The sequence below is a fragment of the Tachysurus vachellii genome, chromosome 1 (assembly GCF_030014155.1).
Source record: "Tachysurus vachellii isolate PV-2020 chromosome 1, HZAU_Pvac_v1, whole genome shotgun sequence".
Lineage (NCBI taxonomy): Eukaryota > Metazoa > Chordata > Actinopteri > Siluriformes > Bagridae > Tachysurus > Tachysurus vachellii.
The window spans coordinates 19,496,243-19,515,203 of NC_083460.1; the positions used below are offsets into that span (position 1 = coordinate 19,496,243).

At 42.4% G+C, this 18,961-nt stretch overlaps 1 protein-coding gene across 1 annotated transcript in view; it reads left to right on the forward strand.

The window, feature by feature from the left end:
* Window positions 1-1,304: 1,304 nt before the first annotated feature.
* The window catches only part of pcdh17 (protocadherin 17), a 58,454-nt gene continuing 40,797 nt past the window's right edge, over window positions 1,305-18,961 (forward strand). Inside the window, exons 1-2 of the mRNA XM_060876159.1 lie at window positions 1,305-2,030; window positions 2,741-5,487. Coding sequence (XP_060732142.1) covers window positions 2,986-5,487 — 2,502 coding nt within the window. The 5' untranslated portion in view covers window positions 1,305-2,030; window positions 2,741-2,985. The remainder of the gene's footprint in view (window positions 2,031-2,740; window positions 5,488-18,961) is intronic.

Genomic DNA, 18,961 nt, shown 5'->3' on the forward strand with positions numbered 1-18,961 from the left:
CATTTTGTATCAATGATCTTTTATTCTAGTTTGTGATTTCAGAACACTCTTCTTCTTCTTCTTCTTCTTCTTCTTCTTCTTCTTCTTCTTCTTCTTCTTGTCTTAATGAATCAGGTTAATGGTGACTTTTTGTTTGTTTCAGAATTCATTAGACTCTTTCCTCTTAAAATACTTGGCAACAATGCTGAGGAGAGAGAAGTTACCAGCAGAGGGCAGTGATGAGCTGAGTGAACACTCCTCCCAGTCCTTCTATATCATTCACAGGGCTGTTTGTGGTGCAGCATTTAGTACATTCTATACACATAACATGTGTACAAGGTTGTGTAATGTTCTTGAGAAGATTTAGACAATAGGAAAACGTCTGAAACATTTATAAAGCCGAGAGTAACCTAGAGATGTTTTTATTTTTTTATTTCTTTTTTATTTTATTTATTTTTTCTATTATTTATTTATTTTTTATTTGTTTATTTTTCATTTTATAAATTTATTTTACTGTATTTATTTATTTGTCATTTTATTCATTTATTTATCATTTTATTTATTTATATGTAATTATTTATTTGTCATTTTATTTATTTATTTTTATTTATTTATTTTCTTAATTTATTTTTCATTTTTTTTTCTTTTTCATTTTTATTATTTATTTGTCATTTTATGTGTTTATTTTTCTTGTTATTTATTTTTTATTTTTATTACTTATTTTCTTTTTATGTATTTATTTTTCTTTTTTGTTTTTATTATTTATTTGTCATTTTATTTTTTTTTTTCATTTTATTTATTTATTTTGTATTTTTTTGTATTTTTTTATTTGTCATTTATTTTTTTATTGTTTATGTACATGATTTTCTTAAACGTAACATTACGTGCACAAAAACACAAACATAATTTTACTTCCTTTAATTTGAAACTAAATGAACATTTTTACACTTCTGCTTTAAACCCCTTTACTAGACAGAAGTGATGTAAACTCTACACACTGCAGCACCGGGCAGTGCGTTAAAAAGAGGCGTGAAACAAATAAACAACACCTGACTAACGGACACCACCATCTTCATCATCATCGTCATCGTCATCATCATCACAAGTTCAAATCCCGCTCCTCGAGGGTGCGATTTGAAATCTGGTGCCTGCGCCGTGAGGGACGTCCCATCGGTCGCTTAAATCCGCCTCCAGACCTCAAGCGCGTGATGTTATTGGTCAACAATCCGGAAACCACCGCCCCCTCCTTCACCTATTGGCTGTCAGGGGATCAGTAACGACCTTTAACGCACAGTGAGAAAGAGTGAGTTTATTCGGAGAGCCGATGCAGGGATGAAACCGGCGGAACCGGGCGAGAAATTAGAACCGCACTGTTTATAACAGTTATAACGACACGGCTGGGATCTGTGGAACGGAGCGCGCACTTCATATCCACATCTACATCGAGATCTGTGTGTTGTCTTTCTTCATTTTTTTTCTTTTTCTGTGTGTTCCGTGGACGCGTCAGGAGCAAGGACGCGCGGCGGAGACGGTGATGCGGACACGGTGATGCGCCGTGCCACAGGGTTCCTCACAGCGCAGACGGTGACGCTGACACGGTGATGCGCCGTGCCACAGGGTTCCTCACAGCGCAGACGGTGACGCTGACACGGTGATGCGCCGTGCCACAGGGTTCCTCACAGCGCAGACGCCCTTGTGGATCTATATTGTGTGGTGTTTGGGGCCACAAGGCTCTCATAAAGATTCTTCAGCAGAAGCCCGGTGACTCACTGCATGCTGCAGGAGCGAGGAGAGGGGACTCACTGCATTCTAATAGGGGCAGAGACACGGAGGACTCGCCTCGGTGCTGTTACACACACACACACACACACACACACACACACACACGCGCGCGCGCGCGCTCGCGCACTGCTGGAGCACTTTGCATCCACATCCACGCACTGTAGCGCGCGCTGGACCTCTCCGTGCGCATTAAAGGATGTAACCTGGCTTTTGTGTGGTTGGTCTTGTTGTTTTTTGTTTCTGTGACTGGACAGCGCGCTGTGTGCTGGGTAAGTGTGCATTTATAATCTTCTGTTATTCCGTGAGATGTGATGTGATGAGAGAGAGAGAGAGAGAGAGAGAGAGAGAGAGAGTCATGTGCGCGTCAAACCCCGAGCAGGACTTGCTGCTGTGTCACAACCGATGCAACAGATTTGTTTATTTTGTCATTTTTTATTGGATGATGGGGTTCGTTAATATGAAAGAAAACGACATTAAGGCATTAAATAAAACCGGTGAGCGCGTTAATTCTTTCAGCCCATCTGTATTCATAGTGTTGCATCAAGACGGACAGGTACAGATGGGGCCCCAGTTAAGCCGCTCTTTGTTATTAAAGCAACTCTATTAGTAAGCTGTACACACATGACATGAGTTGTGTATTTGGGTAGTTCAACTCGTGCGCATTTCTTTACAATTCTATTCCGACGCGCGATTAATAAACACAGAGCTGTAAAGCGTCCGCGTTTCAAGGTTACATTATTTACACGCTGTTCACGTAGTTCGCTGTGGAATGAGGAATATTACGCGTCAGATGCGCTGAGGACGAGGGGAAGAAAAAGCCGCATTAAAAAAGAATAACAAAAAAAAAAGATCAGTTTGATTGTAGACTATTCAATTATTCAGGAATAATTTACCCGACAGTAAATCACGATTTAAAAATAATAATAATGATAATAATAATGCATTTCCCACAAACAGTTTCTTTCTATGTGTTTTGCAGGAAATACGAATCGTAGAAAGGCTGAATGTCCGTGAAGCCGGATGGTGGTGATCCAGTGCGCGCAGGCTTTCAGCAGAATATCAATTAGATGTTGAGCCGCAACGTCGTTTGTGGAAACGTCGAAGAAAAGACCGCACAATGTTCCTGGGCTTTGTTTCACCATGAACAGACTTGTTACCGGAGGTGTGAATTGTGAGATCACTGGACGGATCAACAGGTCGCAAGCGTAAAGCGCATCTGGAACCATGGCGCTCGTGTCGAGAGGAATGTACCTCTCTGTTTTGTCTTTCCTTCTCTTGTGGGCACAAACCCTTACGTTAAAAAACTTGAACTTTACGATCTCAGAGGAAAAGAACCAGGGTGTGATTGGAAACATTGCCAAAGACGCAGGGCTGGAGCTGAGGGAGCAGGGCAAAAAATCCAACTTCAGGGTGCTGGAGAATTCAGCTCCACACCTCATAGACGTGGACCCTGAAAGTGGGCTGCTCTTTATCAAGCAAAGGATTGATAGAGAAACACTGTGCAAACGAAACCCTAAGTGCCAGCTCTCTATGGAAGTCTTTGCCAATGACAAAGAGATCTACATGATTAAGGTAGACATACAGGACATAAACGACAATGCGCCCAGCTTTCCTTCTGATCAGATTGACATTGATATTTCAGAGAATGCCGCCCCCGGCACCCGCTTTCCCCTAGCCGCTGCCTACGACCCCGACACCCGGGAAAACGGCCTTAAAACATATCAAATCACGCGAGACGATTACAGCATATTTTCTCTGGATGTGAAATCCAGAGGAGATGGAACTAAATTTCCTGAGCTGGTCGTCCAGAGGTCTTTAGATAGAGAGGAGCGCAGCCATCATACCCTCATTATAACTGCTACAGATGGAGGGGAGTATCCAAAGTCGGGTACAATGCAAATCAATGTGAAAGTAATTGATTCAAATGACAATAGCCCTGTTTTTGAGCAGTCCTCTTATGTTGTGGAAATTCCAGAGAATTCTCCGCCTGGCACGGTACTGATAGATTTAAATGCTACTGACCCTGATGAAGGAATTAACGGGCAGGTAACCTATTCTTTGAGTTTTTATGGCTCAGATAGAATCAAAGAGCTGTTCTCTATAGACCCCAAAACGGGCGTCATAAAGATTCAGGGGAAAATCGACTATGAGGAAAACCCAATTATAGAAATTGATGTGCAGGCAAAGGATCAAGGTCCGAATCCTGTTCCTGGCCATTGCAAAGTCACTGTTAAAGTGCTTGACAAGAATGACAATTGGCCATCAATAGGCTTTGTGGCGGTTCGGCAGGGGGCAGTTAGTGAAGCAGCGCCCCCAGGGACTGTCATTGCTTTGGTGAGAGTGACAGACAAGGACTCTGGCCGCAACGGGCAGCTCCAGTGTAGAATTTTAGGCAATGTCCCCTTTAGACTTGAAGAGAACTCGGACAATTTCTACACAGTGGTGACAGATAGACCTCTGGATCGAGAAGTGAAGGATGAATACAACATTACAATCATGGCCAAAGACAGTGGTAACCCTCCACTGAACGCCACAAAATCTTTTACAGTCAAAATTCTGGACGAGAACGATAACGCGCCAAGGTTCACAAAGATGGTTTATTTACTTCAGGTGCCTGAAAACAACATCCCAGGAGAATATCTTGGTTCAGTTCTGGCTCATGACCCAGATTTGGGCCAAAATGGAACTGTTTCCTATTCCCTTCTTCCATCAAACGTGAGCGAGGAATCCATTACCACATACGTGAACATCAAACCGACCGATGGGGCCATTTATGCCCTAAGGAGTTTCAATTATGAGCAGACCAAATATTTTGATTTCAAGGTCCAGGCTAAGGACTCAGGTAATCCCCATCTGGAGAGTAACACTACAGTGCGTGTGAGTGTGCTCGATGTCAACGACAACATCCCAGTCATTGTGCTGCCCCTGTTGCAAAACGATACGGCAGAGATCCACGTCCCGCGCAATGTTGGCGTAGGCCATGTGATCACAACGGTGAGAGCCGTGGACAACGACTTCGGTGAGAGCGGCCGCCTTACCTACGAGATCTCGGATGGCAATGAGGAGCACTTGTTTGAGATTGATTCAGTCACTGGAGAGGTGAGGACAGCTCAGCCACTATGGGAGGAGGTGTCTTCTGTGGTGGAGCTCATCATCAAAGTGACAGACCACGGAAAGCCTACGCTGTCCGCCATGGCCAAGCTCGTTGTGAAGGCGTATTCAGGGCCGCTGCCTGAAGGTGAGCCGCGGATAAACGCCGAGCAGCACGGCTGGGACGTGTCGCTCCCTTTAATTGTCACGCTCAGCGTCATTTCCTTCATGCTGATGGCAGCCATGATCGCAGTCGCCATCAAGTGCAAGCGGGAGAACAAGGAGATCCGCACCTACAACTGCCGCATCGCCGAGTACTCACACCCACAGCTGGGCAAGGGCAAAAAGAAGAAGATCAACAAGAATGACATCATGCTTGTGCAGAGCGAGGTGGAGGAACGCGACACCATGAACGTGATGAATGTAGTGAGCAGCCCCTCACTGGCCACCTCGCCGATGTACTTCGATTACCAGACACGCCTTCCCCTGAGCTCGCCCAGGTCCGAGGTCATGTACCTCAAACCGACAGCCAACAACCTCAGCGTTCCCCAAGGACACGTGGGTTGCCATACGAGTTTCACCGGGCCTGTGACTAGCACCACGGAGACTCCGGTTAACAGAATGTCGATAATTCAGGTACGCAAGGCTGTTTATGTTCTTTTTGATTTCTGACCCTGATTGTCCTTCCTGCTTTTGCTCTCTCTTCCTCTGTCATCTGTGATTAAGTGAGTAAGTGTGTACGCACAGCAGCTGGCATCGGGAATGGTGGGGAAAAAAGGGGAAATGGGAAGGCAAGGTGGGACGGGGGAACGTTTGTGATATGTAACATTATTCACTCCCCTGCTTTATGTACTGCAAAGCCTACCTCTCTATCCATCTTTGACATCCAGCCATTCAGGGTAATGCATTTGTGTGAATTGAACAGATAGTATAAATCTATTACAGTGGTGTTGTTTAGACGCACTTGTAGGTAAGCGAGACACTGATAAATAGACAGGCTCAGTGTCTTGCATTCATTATATGATTAATGCTTTACTGCTTTTGTTCATGAAGGGCACTCCACCAGTCTTGGTAAATGAATAGAGCTGTCATCAATCTCTCTAGCTTATTGTCTGTCCTTGTTTACCTGGGTGTCTAATTTGAATTTGAAAACAGAAATTTTACATATACATATATATATACGTTTATATATATATATATATATACACGTATATATATATATATATATATATATATACACGTATATATATATGTATATGTAAAATTTCTGTTTTATATATATATATAAAATAAAAAAATGCTTGTGTACCTTCACTATAGTCGTCAAGGGCTGGACTAGGCTGGACAAGGGCTGGACCTGTGCTTTTTGTCGAGGCAAATAAGGAGCTTTGTCGGATTCCTTCATTTCTTACTAATGCGTCTTTGTGTGCCGCACTTTGACTAAGCCACTGACAACTCCTGTGTCTCTGTTAATGCTAAGCCAGTTTAAAGGTATTTGAAATCTCTCGTGTCAAACAAGGCTAAAGTATTTTAGTCACCAGGTGCAGGAACGCAGCCTTGTGAGATTACAGCTAGCTACAAGTCATTTACCTGTCGCTCTGTCCTTGTCTCCTCCCTTTAACTTTCCGCATGCTTCCAAACAGTTTTTGTGCTCACACAGAGTTCTGTCTTCTTGTGTCAGGTGACAAGTGAGTCTATGTGCCGCACGCGACGTTTCAGCATATACAGTGTGGATCGGCGAGCGAGGTTTACGTTCACGCACCATATATAGAAGTGTCTGAAGGAGGTTGTATTAATAAGAGCATGTCAGGTGTCAGAGAAACGAATGAGAACAGATTCGATGTTGGGGCTATTTCAGCAGCTGCTAATTTGTGCATTTATGCATCTTACCATGTCGCTGTTAGGAAAGTGTCATGTTGTGAAAGAGATTTCTGTTTTGTGTAAGCTGGATGTGGGCGTTCCAGTCCTGTCCCTGTGTATAAGCAGGTCAGCATGCGTGCAACCTTTTATGATGGGACTAATAATAAGTGGAATGATTGTCAATGCCTTAGCGAGCTGCAATTCATCATCAACAACCCGTGCATAGTACCACTCTTAACACCTCTTCACTCTGCAAAATAAAATAAACAAGCTTCAAACATCTCTCTCTCTCTCTCTCTCTCTCTCTCTCTCTCACACACACACACACACACAAACACACACACACTGTTTTGGATTCTGGTTGCTGGTTGCTGATTGTGCATAGATGTTAGTGCATCCTCTATCCATATATAAAACTGCACTTTATTTATTTATTTATTTATTTATTTTTATACACCGCAATGATGGACAGATGCAGAGCACGGATCCTGTTACCAAAACCATAAAACAATCAGAGCCTTGAAAAGGCAAGAGCTGGAGGGTGCCATAGATCTGAGAAGTGGTGTTATAGGAAACATGTCAGAAGAAAAAAATAACTTTAAACTCCCCCCCAAATCGATCGAAGCTCACCCTACGCTTCTGTCATTAGCGCCTGGAAGCCGACAGACTGACCAGCAAAATACGCACAGCTCAGACGAGCAGCACAAGGGCACCTTAAGCAGCTCCCATCAGGCCTGGAGGCTTTTTAATGATGTTTTATAGCAGGAGGTCCAGGGGTTGGTAACAGCTGGACACACCATGAGTGGAGCTCGCATGAAATAAGCAAACAAGTGTGTGTGTGCATGTGTGTGTGTGTTAAGGGGGTGCCACTGGCTCAAGCACTTGGCGAGCTGAAACTTGGTGTAAATCGCCTGGCAGCGCAGGAGCTCCATGATAACAGGATGGAGGATGAGTAATGGCACTTAATTGCACTGCAGGCACCTAGGCATATTACTTACTGACGAATCAAGGTTAAAGAGAATTATCCATGCAATCCCTCCAAGCCAAGAACAAGGGATTTCACTAATTTGTTTAAAAGTGATCCACCCCCACACCCCCAACCTTTTTTTTTTTACCTTGAAAAAGATCTTTTTCCACGTTCCGTTCAGAGCTGGAATTGAAGCCAAGAGAGGATTATCTATTAGAAGGGTTCTGCTCGCAAGCGACTTAAACGCTCGGGTTATGAAAACGAATAATCTCACTCAGTCTTAATGGGTTTTTTTACGTATCACACAGCAGATAAAAGTGTTATAACGTAATAGGTTGCGTTCACATTCTGGTGGATTGTGTTCCAGAGCGCGGGAATACGTGTAAGCCAAGTGTGGCATGTGTGTGCCGTGCACGAGGAGAGATGGCTGTAAGAGTCTCCTCTAGGTGGCGACATTCTGCCTGGAAAGTCTCCCAGACAACTGAAAGAGACAGCTTGGTCTGATTTTAATCTGAAATAGAATTATCGTCAACTTGTGGATCGCATGCAGACAGAGACGGGGCATCAGTCTTGTCACCAGTCAGAACAACAGTCTGAACGGATCCAATTTGTTTGTCTCTGTGAAGTCCAGGTCCTTGTGTTGAGATTGTAAGGCGATATGTTTACTCCTTCTCTTCCTGATAAAATCTGCTCTTTGTGCTCTGAGGTTTTTGGTTTGTCCTACAAGAAAAGGGTGGTGAAAACGCTCAAGGACAACAGACACAGAAAAGAAATGTATTTTTGATTAGAGGGTTTTTTAGGGTATTTGTTCAGATTAAATATGAGAAAAGGGCTGGATTTGAGCACCTTAGAGGAGTCTGTAAGGCATGTAAAAGATTTCCCTAAAGACATCCAGATTCTGTTTTTTTTCTGTTTCTGTTTTTGTTTCCATCAATCTGTTAACATTCCTCTGGATGCACAGGAAAAGCCTACAGCAGCTTCCCTCTGTGTTCAGGTTGTTGGGATGATGTTTTTATTTTTATTTTTTGTCACACAGGGCAGTAAAATCTCCGGTCAGGTCCTCAGTGTCATGTGGGAGAAAGTCATGAACTGTCAAACTGCTAGTACTTAAAGATTCAATATGTGTCTACTAATGCTAAGTGTCCCTAACAACCCCCCCCAACCCCACACTCTCTCTCTCCTTCTCCCTCTTCCTCTCTCTCTCTCTCTCTCTCTCTCTGTCTCTCTCTCTCTTTCTCCCTCTTCCTCTCCCACTGTGTATCTCTCTCTCTCTTCCTCTCTCCCTCTCTCTCTCTCTCTCTCTCTCTCTCTCTCTCTCTCTCTCTCTCAAACTCTCTCCCTCTCTCTCTCACTCTCTCTCTCTGTCTCTCTCCCTCTCCTTCTCTCTCTCTCTCTCTCCCTCTGTGTATCTCCCTCTCTCTGTCTCTCTCTCCCTCCCTCTCTCTCTCTCCCTCTCCGTATCTCTCTCTCTCCCTCTCTCTCTTCCTCTCTCTCCCTCTCCCTCTCTCCCTCTCCCTCCCTGTCTCTCTCTGTGTGTCTCTTCGTGTGTTCTCTATATAATTCTGTGCACAAGTGTGGGAGCGTGAGTGCAGTCATGCATGCTAATAGATATGTCCTTGCTCCTTGCATGGAGACTGGAGGCAGAGTAAAATCTGCAGAAAGGCAATGCCTGAGGGGGGATTTTTCATTTTATTTATTTATTTATTTATTTATTTATTTATTTATTTATTTATTTTTCTAAGAGGAGGAGTAATTTTGTCATAGCACTTCCTATATATATGTGCACGACAGCCAACGGTTTGTCCTTACTATTTAAAAGCCCACCACCATAAACCCCCTCTCTCCCTCCGTCTCTCCCTCCCTCTCTTCTCTTCTTTACTTTCCTGTGTGCCCCTCATTTTTCAGAATGCACTTTCCGCACTCAGAGCTTAGAGATTTATCAGCAGCTTGATCTAGTATAGAAATTGTAGCTGCACTCTAGTGAGCAGCCGAAGCAAAAGGTGTGTCTTGTTTTGTTTGTTTGTTTGTTTGTTTGTTTCTTTCTTTCTTTCTTTCTTTCTTTCTTTCTTGCACTGATTTTTTTTTCTTTTTCTGCAAAGTCTATCATCGGAGGATAGGACCTTGAGTGTGAAAAAAGAGAGAGGGGGTCAGGAAGCAATAAAGAGAAAAGTGGGAGAGCGACAGAGAGAGAGAGAGAGAGAGAAAGAAAGGTCAGTGAAACAAGGAATTGGAATTAGAGGTTACAAAAATTAAGGCAACATATCAACTCTTTTTTTCTGGCCCTTAATAGTGCTCATCATTTGCTATCTCTTTCTCTCTCTCTCTCTCTCTCTCTCACTCTCTCTCTCTGTCTGTCTCTCTGTCTGTTTCTCTATGTTTCTCTCTCTCTTTGTCTCTCTTTTTCTCTCTCTCTTTCTCTCTCTCTATCTCTCTCTCTTTCTCTCTCTTTCTCTCTGTCTGTCTTTCTCTTTCTCTCTCTCTCTTTCTCTCTCTCTTTCTATCTCTCTCTCTTTCTCTCTCTGTCTGTCTGTCTGTCTCTCTCTTTCTCTTTTTCTCTCTCTCTCTCTTTTATTCGTTCTCTCTCTCTCTTTCTCTCTCTCTTTCTCTCTCTCTTTCTATCTCTCTTTCTCTCTCTTTCTCTCTCTCTCTCTGTCTCTTTCTCTCTCTCTCTCTCTCTCTGTCTCTCTCTCTCTTTTTCTCTCTCTTTCTCTCTCTCTCTCTCTCTGCTGTCTGTCTCTCTCTTTCTCTTCCATTTGTCTGCCCATTAAACAGCCTCTTTTTTCTGCTCTTGGTGTATTGTTCTTATTTCCAGATGATGTGCTACAGTGAATAATTGATGTCAGGTTTTTGTGATACACGTACGTGAGATCAATACTTTTCACGGGCTACAAGGCAAACGCATCATCCCTGTCTGACTCTAATTCTGACTCTGAGTCTCACAAGTCCAGCTGTAGGCATTAGAGCTCGCTTTACACCCTTGCCCTGAAACACTTCCTGCTGAATCGTACGTTTTATTTTCTCACCTTGTTAACACTGTATATATTTGTGTGTGTGTGTGAGAAAGAGAGAGAGAGAGACAGAGAGACTACAGCATCCATGAAAAAACTACACACACTGATCCCTAGCTATATTTACTCTCTCATTAATAAATCAGCAGGTTTAGCCAATCAGACACGAGTGCTGGGTGTCAAGATCCTCTGAAATCCTTCATTACATGGTCTGTGAGCACAAAAGGAAAAAGTGTGTGTGTCACACACACACACACACTTTCATACCTCATTTATTTATGTTGCAGTCTGAAACTATGACTCAAGCAATGATTTCGATACAAATTAGAGATGGTTTGAGATAAACCTAATGTTTTTTGTTAATGTTTTTTTTTGAATGAAAATCCAAAATCCAACACATTATTCCTCTTTTCTTCTTCCTTTCCTGTCCTTTCTTTCCCGCCTCCTGTTTCTTTTCTCTGTGTGTGTTGATGTGAGTGGTGAAAATGTGGAGAAAGAAGAGAGAGAAAACCACGCCACTTTTTTCACACTGCACATTCACACGATTAATTACGGCACTACAACAAAGCGTGTGTCCGTGCGCTTAACACACAGGACATTTGTCGAGCTGCATGTATTATGTATGACAATTCTGGAAATTGAAGCCGCGCCGTTTGAATTATTCAGCGAGTTGTATAGCGCCATCATCCAGCTCATGCACTGCAAATCGGCAGGTTATTATTAACTCCTAACATGATACACCGATCTTTACCCGTCTCCACATCTCCATCTCGAAGCCGGAAGTCGGCCGACGTGCCCGAGCCTCTGTGGTGGGCGGAAGGACAGCAATCGTGAAACGAACAAGTGGAGGAATGAATGATTTATTAAGCTTAAGATGCATTAAGTGATTCATGGTTGGAACTTGTTTCATTAGAGCTGCGTCTCAAATTGCACCCTAGTGCGCTACGTACCATGCTGTAGTATAAATAGTGTGTCGTGTGTGTTCCAAAAAAGATGAAGTGCACTTGATAATGATGCACTTATTCAAGAGTGAGAATGTCAGACACTTCATGCATTCTTATGTAAAGGATGAGGGGTGGGGCTACGAGATGCTGGGTGAGAAAAAAAGATTGAAGATGGCCAACAACACCAAGGTCTTTTACAATGTGATTTATTTATTTTTAAACCTTCAAAACTTCAAAAAAAAAAAACTTCCCTTTATACAGATGCTACTAGCCTTCTACAATTCATCCACTAGACTAGAGTGTGTAGCGTAAGCATGTAGGGTGTAGTACATCATTCTCTACGACCTGCTAGAAAAAGGCCATATATTGTAACTACATTGTAGAATGCATGGAAGTGCATAGATAATGGTGTATAATGCGTTGTTGTGTATGCGTGTGCGCGTCTCAAGGACTCACAAGACATCCCTCTTGAAGGATAAAGAAATATTGCTTACTCAGTGTTGCGTGGTTAGGTTATTTAATTACTTAAACAGGCAACAGAAGCCATTAACATAGACTGTAAACCAGAGACAGAGAGAGATGCAAGACCACAAAGCCTGACCCTTAAAGCAGGAAATACTAAAGTACTTCATTTGCCTGGTCATGACATCACAAGCTCTTGAGGTTTTTGGGTTTTCAAGACTGCATGTTTCTCACGTGTCTCTCAGGCACGATTCAGGGTTTATGACACGGCTTTTCATCTAGAGGTTTAAAATTGCTGCTTTTTTGTGGTCGTCCTTTGAATCGATCTTACAGTAAACAGCGGTTTCCTTCTCTTCTCAGACGAAGCAGGTGTTTGACGAAGCAAGCCGTTGTTAGGCGGCGCAAATATTTGCTCGGGCTCCTCAGCTTTGTGCACTATAACCTTAACCACTAACGGTCCCGTGCTCAAGGTTGAGAGGCATCATCATAAAACTTACAGTAGATCAGACTCTGGTGTGAGTGGAGATTTGTTTAACTGAGAAAAAAATGGAGAAAAGGAAAAGTTTTTCCCTCTCTGTTGATAACTTAGATAGTTCCTTTAAGTTCTTGATGTTTATGAACAAGCACTTGGGGCATCTCAGAGAGCAGAACCGGGTTTGATACCACCATTTACTTTGAAGATACAAACATTTGTATTTCCTAAAGCACTGAGTGTCTAATTTCCATGAGCCATTAAGCACCACTGTGGAGTGGGACGTGTCACAGAAATTCAGTGCTGAACATGGACGCAACCACAACAGGCGCTTCTTTCAGCCTTAACCCAGAAATAATAAACTCAGATGTGTAATTACAGATCAATCTCAGATGATCACACGATCATTAAAACGTCTGATCTGGTCCAGCATGGATTTGTTTTTCTTTAAGCTCCTGCTTTCCAGACCCGGCTTACAAGCAGTTTAAAACGTTCGAAACAGTTAGCGATGAACAATTTGTTCGCTCCATGCTGTGACCCCAAAACACACAAAAAGCTGGGTTTCGTGGTGCACTTTGCCTCGAGGGATAGATGAATGAAGGCAGGATGCTGCTGAGCCTCCACTGCCTGGGTGGGAACACACAAGATTGTTCAATCACCAGCTGGGTTTTGAAGCACCATCCCGCTTCTTTATTATTTCCAAATTACGCCGGCGACCCAGCGGGACATTTCGAACCCTCGAGGGCCCTCGGGATGCTTCTCACGGGCTTCTCCGCCTCCAGCTTAATTGTCTAAGTGGCAGGATCCACTCTGGGGTCCTGTTTGTTTGGTTCAATTTTAGATTCTTTTGTCTTCAATGTTGAATGAAATCTGAATGCTGCTTTAGTTAATATTCTGTAAGACCCCCCCCAAAAAAAGAAATGTTTAGTTTTTTTTTAATTGTTATTCACATACACGTGATCTCTCCATCTTACTTCATAGGGTTAGAGATTACAAAACCTTCCAGCAGCTCAAAGTTCATCCCTCTTGTGCTTAACAAGAAATATGACCAAGCTAGCGTTGTGATTATCCCCGATTTGTAAATGATGCATGGAGATCGTAAGCATAACACACGAATCATTTGCAATCCCAGTGTGGACATTGTGAAGATATAAATCAGGATTTATAGTCGTAGCGTTTGAGACTCGAGTCTGCAACAACGGCCTCGTTTTTATTCTTCCAATTATAGTTCGGTTTTAGTCTCATAATTACACCCAGGCCCAATTACTTTCCCTGGAAAATGACTCTGTGTTGTGAAATGTTGATGTAAGGAACTCGCACATCCCTCACATCTGGCCTTGTGAGTTCACGGAGCAGCTTCTATCACGGTCCTGATACCGGATTTAGTCGGCCGGTAATTACAGCACGGTTAGGGTTAGGGTTAGAGTTTGACCTCTTCGTCTCGCTGGCTAGAGGTGTCTCAGGTCACTGTGGTTAAATCGATGGTCGGGCCGAACATCGGCTTTCTGCTGAGGCACACGGCGAATGCACGTCTTTCTTTCTCAGTCTTTTTAGATTGCTGAGTGGCAGGACATGAGGGTAATATGAACCCAGTAACTGTGGCCTTGTCTGTTACACACATCAGGCTTGTCAGCAGTAGTGTTTTGTACACACTTTCATCTGTTTACTGTAACTCATGTTACTCATTCCACCTCACCTTCTTTTTTTCACTGGTAAATAAAAGGTGCTTTGTTGCCATAAGAGCCTCAGGGCTGGGTAAAGCACACCTGGGTTTCATGGAGGACAATCCCAAGTCCTGATATGAACAACAAATAAAAACATGTATTGAAGTTAAAGGGATTCAAGTGATTACAGAACTTTTTTTTACAGAAGTTTATATTTTTTATTAATTAATTATTTTTTTTAATAATTATTTTTATAATTTTTTTTTTTGTTAATTATTTTTTGTACTTTTGTACTTAATTTATGTATTTGTTTGTTTGTTTATAGCAGTTTTTTAAGTACATTATTAAACATGGTAATATGTTAGGTAGCTATTTTAATACCAGATCTTCCAGAAAGTAGTTATTTAAATGATTTCTATTAATTAATTAATTTATTATTATTATTATTATTATTATTATTATTATTATTATTATTATTATTATTATTTTATTTATATATATATATATATATATATATATATATATATATATATATATATATATATATAATTGTTGTATTAAAATTTGTATTTTTGTTAAAATTTTGTGCCATGCTGAGATTTTTGAGTCACAAGCACAGGATTTTACACTCGTAGCAGTGACGACACATCTGTAAGGACTTTCTGTGAAAGCTGTACTCATGTTCCACGAGCATGAACGTTGTGATGAACGCACATGATGTGTTTCGGCCCAAAGCTGCAGCCATTTTGAGGGACTTGAACTTCGAGGCTTGACTTTGCATTAAAGTCTATAATTACTATTAGAATATCAGCCCGTATCCTTATCTGAATTCGTCCCATGTAGTACTGCTGATGGAAAAAAAAAACAGATATAGTTGAAAGGAATATATGAGACGTATGGGATGGTTTCAGCTTCCCGGCTCCCAGGTTCAACCCTAAACTATGGTTTCTGAGCAGTTTCACATGTCTGCCTGAGTTTCCTCTTTCCTATGAGTTCTTTGGTTTTCTCCCACTATCCAAAAAACATGCTGGTACATTAAATCTGGTTACGCTGCACATTTGTATGTGTGTGTTTGTAGCACGCTGGCATCTTGTCTGGTGCGTAGTCCCGCCTCATGCCCATCGTTCCTGGTATCGGCTCTGGATCCACCACATGAATGAAAGCGGTATTTCCCAAATCGATATTTGCAATTATTTCTTTCTGAAAGAGAAAAAAAACATCTCGTCCTTCCTTTTCTATCTCCAGAGGAAAGCTGGCACACACGGTAATAGACTTCCATACTGGCACTTAATGTCTTTGAGCCAGGGATCACTGGCGCCATTTTAAAGTTAGATCCTTCTACAGAGCGGGCGCAATGATTGATCCAGAGAGGGAGGAGCTTGTAACTCGCCTCGTCTAGTCAGAGAATTGTTTTCCTTGCTGATAATTATAACTCTCTCTCTCTCTCTCTCTCTCTCTCTCTCTCTCACACACACACACACTTTATTCTTGTCAGTTTAAATCAGATGTGCAGTGGTTCATGTCTGTGACGACCCAGGCCAGATACCTGATGATAAGATTATCTTGTCATCGACGTGAACTTTGTGCTTTCTCTGAGATCGACCGACAAAAAGGCTGTTCGAAGAGTAACGAAAAGTCGCTTTAGAACGGTGTTATGTTCTCTCTCTCTCTCTCTCTCTCTCTCTCTCTCTCTCTCTCTCTCTCTCTCTCTCTCTCTTCCCCTCTGTTTTATTTTCCCACCGTTCCCTGAATAAACATGAGATCATATTCTCTCCACACAGGAGCACATGTGTTCACAACAAACACACATGAGAAACCGCTCAGTTAAACACCCGGTCCATCACTGAAACGTCACTGCGAATGTGGGAGGGGTTTATTAATCCTGACGGGAGAAAATGACTGAGCTTCTGAGGTCTGATGCTTCTCTCCAAGTTCATCATCGTTTGAAGGTCAAGTGGCTTTCTAACTATGGATTCTGTGCAATCTTGTCTTCTGTTTATTTTTTTTGACGATTGATTCGTTAAACCTGACCGACATTTTCTCCAACAACTCAATCACACCAACATGTTGCTGTGGTTCTGTGGCACACACACACACACAGTCACACACACATCCTCAGACTAGCAGGCCACAGAGAGTTGGCAGAAGCACTGGCAAAATACCCATAATCCTTCACTTCATCCCAGTTTCCACCACCAAGTGAGCCGTGCCGTAGTCGTGCACCCGCGATGGATTTGGTTTGCACCACCATCCTGAGAGTTCAGCCAGGACACAGAGCTACATGTTTTTATGTTTTTATCACCGCAAGTCTGGTGTGAATCGACTCCTTCACACTGAATTGTAGTGTTGAAGATAAATTTTAGATGATTAGGAACAAACACATGAGATCAACATTTACTTTGAAGATACAAACATGTGCTAAAAATAGAACCCTCTACCTTTATTCTTGAACTTGTTTATGACGATTTTGCTCCCAGTATTGTAGCTAAAAAACAGAAATACTGATGAAACTCTACAAAGTCCTGAGTGTCTACATTCACTCTATAATACACTGTGGAGTGAGACATGACAAAGACACTCAATTATCTGCAGGTGAATTTTTTTTGTACTGTTTATCAGAATCCAGATTTAAACAGTGACTGATGACTGATGGAAATTTCTGGCTCAGAAGTTAAAGTAATGAGGCTTAGGCGTTGTCCTTAAGCCGAGACGTCTCTCTCTCTCTGTAAACATCCCACCCGGCCTTAACTCTTATTAAGCATGCTGTGTTAGAGCTTCTGCTAAGTCGCTTACAGTAATCACAGGGTGTGCAACAGGTCAGAGAACCTGTAATCCTGCCTCATGTTTGTATGTTAAACTTAAATAAACATATCAGAGATGGGGCTGGACGTAGTCGTGGAAAACACCTGGCGTGTGGATTCAGACCAGTCGCTTTGTCTAGAAGAAGCTGACCGAGAAGACGTACTGTTCTGTTTTGTTCGGTATTTCACTAGGGGGTGAAGAAACGATAGCGCTGACATCCGAGCGACAAAACCAGACGATGCTGTGTTCGAATCAACCTGCATGCGATCATCATGGGAAAATTGCTGAGGGGAATAAAGGCATCTATCCATCTATCTATATCCATCTATCTATCAATCAATTTTTTTGGGAAGTCCTGGCCTAATGGTTAGAGAGTTTGACTCCTAACCCTAAGGTTGTGGGTTCGAGTCTCGGGCCAGAAATACCATGACTGAGGTGCCCTTGAGTAAGGCACCGAACCCCCCCAACTGCTCCCCGGGCACCGCAGCAGAAATGGCTGCCCGCTGCTCCGGGTGTGTGTTCACGGTGTGTGTGTGTTCACTGCTGTGTGTGTGCGCACTTTGGATGGGTTAAATGCAGAGAACGAATTCTGAGTATGTCACGTCACTTCAAATAAGCTCACATATTCATAGCTAATTTGTTTTTCTTAACAGAACAGCAAGGTTTGTGTTAACAGGAAACAGGAACAATGAAATCACGATCTGTTTCACTTCCTGACCGGATTCGAAAAGCACAGCAAACAAATCTGAACTCGGGGCCAACCAGAGGGTGCGTGGAGCAGAAAAATACAGCGTGAAATTCCTATAAATGACTTTAAAATCCAAACCAGCCGTATCTCAGGTGATGTTATCTGGCGTGTCTGGCGCTGCCTTATTTCTCTCTCGTAGTGTGAATCAATAATCACGTCGAGCATTGAGTTTATTTCAGGGGCAGCGGTGCGAGCTAAAACACAGCGCTGACAACACTTTAGTGTTTACTGAAAATAAAGACGATCCAATGTTTACTTAATGACTGGTTACACCACCGAAACACAGCCGATCGTGACGGGACTTTAATCCGTATTGGAAATACAAAGATGTTGGAATGAAAAGATTAAAATCCGTCGAAAAAATATACATAAGCAGCTGTGAGAATAAATGGTTTATGAGGCTGAGCGTTAGACTCCATTAGAAGCCATTTTGGATTGAGCTTTGGCTTTGAGCACAGCGAGTTAAACAGTGATGAGACGGACACTTATTGTTGTTTGTTTCAGACTTGTGGCAGTAAAATACAGTACACACACACACATACACACACACCAGTGTACTGGGGGAAAAAAAAGGTTAAAAACCACTAGAGGATTCAGTTGTGTTTATTTCTCTCACTGACTGTAATGATGAGTTATGATGGGCTTAAGTCATGTCATGCCATTGATTGTTACTTTCTTCTTTCTTTTCCTTCCTTCCTTCCTTCCTTCCTTCCTTTCAGTAATAAAAAGTTACATCACCAGTGAGTCATGTTGCCATAGCTGAGAGGTGCTGTCTGAATCAAGCATATCGATCGTATGTACTTATGTCATCTCTACCTCACCAAGTTCTCTGTGCTATCAGAATGATCGTGGATTCAAGTTTCCTGCTGGGAAAAAAAGTCATAATTTCAAATTAAGAACTCAGAGATGGTTTTGATGACCTGAGTTTCAGAGCTCTTAACTGTTCAACATGGCGGAGGTGAGAACAAATTCTCTCCTGAATTGTTAGCGTCTCCTGTTATTAATAGTGCTCAGCGAGCTAATGTAGCTAACCGAGCGATTTGTGTGAAATCTGTAGGAATGAACCGAAGCATCTGAACACAAGACATGTCTCAGATGTAGGACGATTCAGATAGGCAGCGTCAATCAATAAGGTCAGTAAACATGGCAGGCAGGAAAAGACACAACTAAACACCGCAGCAGT